At 52.7% G+C, this 3864-nt stretch overlaps 1 protein-coding gene across 1 annotated transcript in view; it reads right to left on the reverse strand.

The window, feature by feature from the left end:
* Positions 1-2555: 2555 nt before the first annotated feature.
* POLA2 (DNA polymerase alpha 2, accessory subunit) overlaps positions 2556-3864 on the reverse strand; it is a 51639-nt gene continuing 50330 nt past the window's right edge. Inside the window, exon 14 of the mRNA XM_025355289.1 lies at positions 2556-2622. Coding sequence (XP_025211074.1) covers positions 2556-2622 — 67 coding nt within the window. The remainder of the gene's footprint in view (positions 2623-3864) is intronic.

The following is a 3864-nucleotide window of genomic DNA, read 5'->3' on the forward strand; positions in this document are numbered from 1 at the left end:
GGCAGATCAACTGAGGTCAGGAGTTCAAGACCAGCCTGGCCAACATGGTGAAACCCTGTCTCTACTAAAATTACAAAAATTAGCCAGGCGTGGTGGTGCACGCCTATAGTCCCATCTACTTGGGAGGCTGAGGCAGAAGAATTGCTTGAGCCTGGGAGGCGGAGGTTGCAGTGACCAAGATCACACCACTGCACTCCAGCCTGGGTGACAGAGCAGACTCTGTTTAAAAAAAAAAAAAAAAAAAGGCCAGGCACAGTGGCTCACGTCTGTAATCCCAATACTTTGGGAGGCCGAGGCAGGCCGATCACGAGGTGAGGATATCGAGACCATCCTGGCTAACACGGTGAAACCCCGTCTCTACTAAAAATACAAAAAATTAGCCAGGCGTGGTGGCGGGTGCCTGTAGTCCCAGCTACTCTGAGGCAGGAGAATGGCGTGAACCCGGGAGGCAGAGCTTGCAGTGAGCTGAGATCGCGCCACTGCACTCCAGCCTCGGGGACAGTGTGTGACTCCGTCTAAAAAATAATACAAAAGGCTGGGCGCGGTGGCTCAAGCCTGTAATCCCAGCACTTTGGGAGGCCGAGACGGGCGGATCACGAGGTCAGGAGATCGAGACCATCCTGGCTAACACGGTGAAACCCCGTCTCTACTAAAAATACAAAAAAACTTAGCCGGGCGTGGCGGCGGGCGCCTGTAGTCCCAGCTACTCGGGAGGCTGAGGCAGGAGAATGGCGTGAACCCGGGAGGCGGAGCTTGCAGTGAGCTGAGATCCGGCCACTGCACTCCAGCCTGGGTGACAGAGCGAGACTCCGTCTCAAAAAAAAAAAAATAAAAAAATTAATAATAATAATAATACAAAAAAAAAAGGGGGCATTTGGGAGGGGCAGAGCAGGCCACAATGGAGAAACATCCAGAGTAGGGTATTTGGCTTCCGTCTCCTCAGCCTGGAGCCTCTCCCTTGTCCTGAGATGGGCCCAATAGGCTCCCCCACCGACCCCACAGCCGCCTCCCCCACTGTGATCACTACACAGGGACTGACTCAGCCCTTCCTTCCCCTCTCAGCCTCTCTTTCCTGGAAATCGCCATCATCAGCGGCCATAGCACCCCCATGGGACCTGGGGGATGGAGTTGGAAGCCCCCTCCCGCAACACTGGCCAGATTGGAGGGACCAGCAGGGAAGCTCCCTCCTACCCCCGGGGAGGCTGAAGCCAGCTCTCCATGGCTGCACCACCTGGAATCCAGGACCCTGGGAGGCAGATGAGATAGCAGGGACCTAGGGTCTGGGAGCAGAGTCACAGGGAAGGGTGGTATCTAGGGGAGGCGCATCTTGGGGGTGCATCTAGGGGAAATGCTAAGAGGTGACAGGGGTCTCTGGAGGTGCCCCAGTCCCTCTGCTAGGATGCAGGGTGGCAGGGACCTGAGAAGGTGCTCAGCCACCCTCCGGAAGCTTCCGACGTCCCAGCCTGAGCTCAGCCTGCAGGGCCCTGTGGCCTGAGCCAACCCCAGACCTCGGTTGGATTTTTCCTTGATTGTTTCTTGCTTCCTTCCTCCCCTAGACTCCTGCCAACTCCAGCCCTACCCTCCTGGCTCTTCACCCCACTTCAGAGAACTGTGACCCACTGCAGGCTGGGATTTGAGATGAGAGGTCACCCTCGGAGTTACCTCCAGCTGCTGCCTCTGCCTCGGACCCCTCCTTGGGAGTTGGGTGGCAGGGCCTTGCTGGGGGGACTTTCCTTTGCATCTGGATTTTGGTCTCGGGCCCAGGGCTATGGGGGTTTCCAGCGTGGTGACAGCCTTGTCCTAGCAGGGACCAGCCCAAGCACTTCCTCCCTCTGGGGGGCAGCCCTCTGGGAGTGTCCCAGCCCCAAAGCTGTCATTTTGCCCTAGGGAGTAAATTGTGGAGTCAGCAGAGACTGTCTTCCACACTTTCTGTGCCTTCCAGGTATCTTGTCCTTACTCATTTTGAAAACCTAGGCTTGCATTTCTCTTGTGCCTAGGGCTATGCTGGACTAGAGAAGGCACAGGTGGCCAAAGCTGGGCCCAGCCCTCAGGGAACAGATAGCCTGCGTGAGAAACAAATAATTGATTCTGCCCTCTGTCCCTCCCAGGCCAGCATGGAGCAGACTCAGCCAATGACTGGGAATTGAATGAAAAACCAAAGAGGACAGCCATGAGATCTGTCTGCTACAGGTGGGAAAGCAGATGGGAGAATGAGAAGGGCTTCAAGGAGAAGGTGATATGTGAACAGGTCACAAATGGATGAATAGGAGTTTTCCAGGCACAGAAAAGGAAGGACATTCCAGAGGAAGCAGGCAGAGGCCTGGCAAGGCAAAGGCCAGGAGGATTGCAAGTAAAGTCATGGTATGATCAGAAAACAAGAGATGTCCAGTTGCCCATGGCATAGGAGAGGGGCCAGGCCAAAAGGGTAGTGGGTAAGCACTATATTCCCTGCCCGGCATCCATCTCTCACTCTGATGACTGTCCCTCAGTTTTCTAGTCTCCAGTGTGACTGAACCCACACCCCCAAGCTCTAAAAGTGGGTTTGAGTCCTGTGCCTAGCCCATCTGAGTCATGGGAAAGGCTCTGGCATATGACATCAAAGAGCCCAGGAACTTGCTGGGACTGTTAGGGTCACAAATGCCAAGATGCCAGGCCAGAGCTGCTGGTGGCCAGCTCTGCCACCCTAAGGGGAGAGCCTACCTAAGAATAAAGCCAACATAGAATAAAACAGCACCAAGAGAATGAATCTCAATGACATTGCCTGTGCTGCTGGATCCAGTCATGCCTGAAGCAGTTTCCATTCTACGAGTCAACACATTCCAGTTTTGGCTTAACACAATTAGGGTTGGGCTTCTGTCACTTGCCACTGAGAATAAAGGGCCCATTGCAGAGGAGCTAAAGGCAGGTGATCACTCAAGAGAATTGCCGAATGCCGTGGGAAAGGCAACGAGGATCTGTGTGTACAGGTACAATGCCATCAGAACTACATTTTCTTTCATTTAAATTGTTTTTTGAGGCCGGGCGCAGTGGCTTATGCCTGTAATCCCAGCACTTTGGGAGGCCGAGGCGGGTGAATCACCTGAGTTTAAGAGTTCGAGACCAGCACGGGCAACATGGTGAAACCCTGTCTCTACTAAAAATACAAAAATTAGCCAGGCGCGGTGGCACCCGCCTGTAGTCCCAGCTACTCGGGAGGCTGAGGCAGAAGAATCACTTGAGCCTGGGAGGTGGAGGTTGCAGTGAGCCAAGACTGTGCCACTGCACTCCAGCCTAGGCGACAGAGTGAGACTCCATCTCAAAAATAAATAAATACATAAAAATAATTACTTTTTTTTTTTTTTTTTTTTGAGACGGAGTCTCGCTCTGTCGCCCAGGCTGGAGTGCAGTGGCCGGATCTCAGCTCACTGCAAGCTCCGCCTCCCGGGTTCACGCCATTCTCTGGCCTCAGCCTCCCGAGTAGCTGGGACTACAGGCGCCTGCCACCTCGCCCGGCTAGTTTTTTGTATTTCTTAGTAGAGACGGGGTTTCACCGTGTTAGCCAGGATGGTCTCGATCTCCTGACCTCGTGATCCGCCCGTCTCGGCCTCCCAAAGTGCTGGGATTACAGGCTTGAGCCACCGCGCCCGGCCTAAAATCGTTATTTTAATTTTATTTTTAAAATTGTTATTTTAGAATAATATTGGTTAAAGCAAAGCAAAGACAAATGGATTATCATCCTATTCATTTGTAGTAATGCAGTGTTCATGAAAATGAATTTAGTGCCATACTCCAAATTACAATAACTTGTGATTATTTTTTATGGAGATGTTTGTACTGACCCTTCAGCATGACATTACTGCAATGTGTTTTCCCATGTTCTATCTA

Source organism: Theropithecus gelada, chromosome 14, assembly GCF_003255815.1.
Source record: "Theropithecus gelada isolate Dixy chromosome 14, Tgel_1.0, whole genome shotgun sequence".
Lineage (NCBI taxonomy): Eukaryota > Metazoa > Chordata > Mammalia > Primates > Cercopithecidae > Theropithecus > Theropithecus gelada.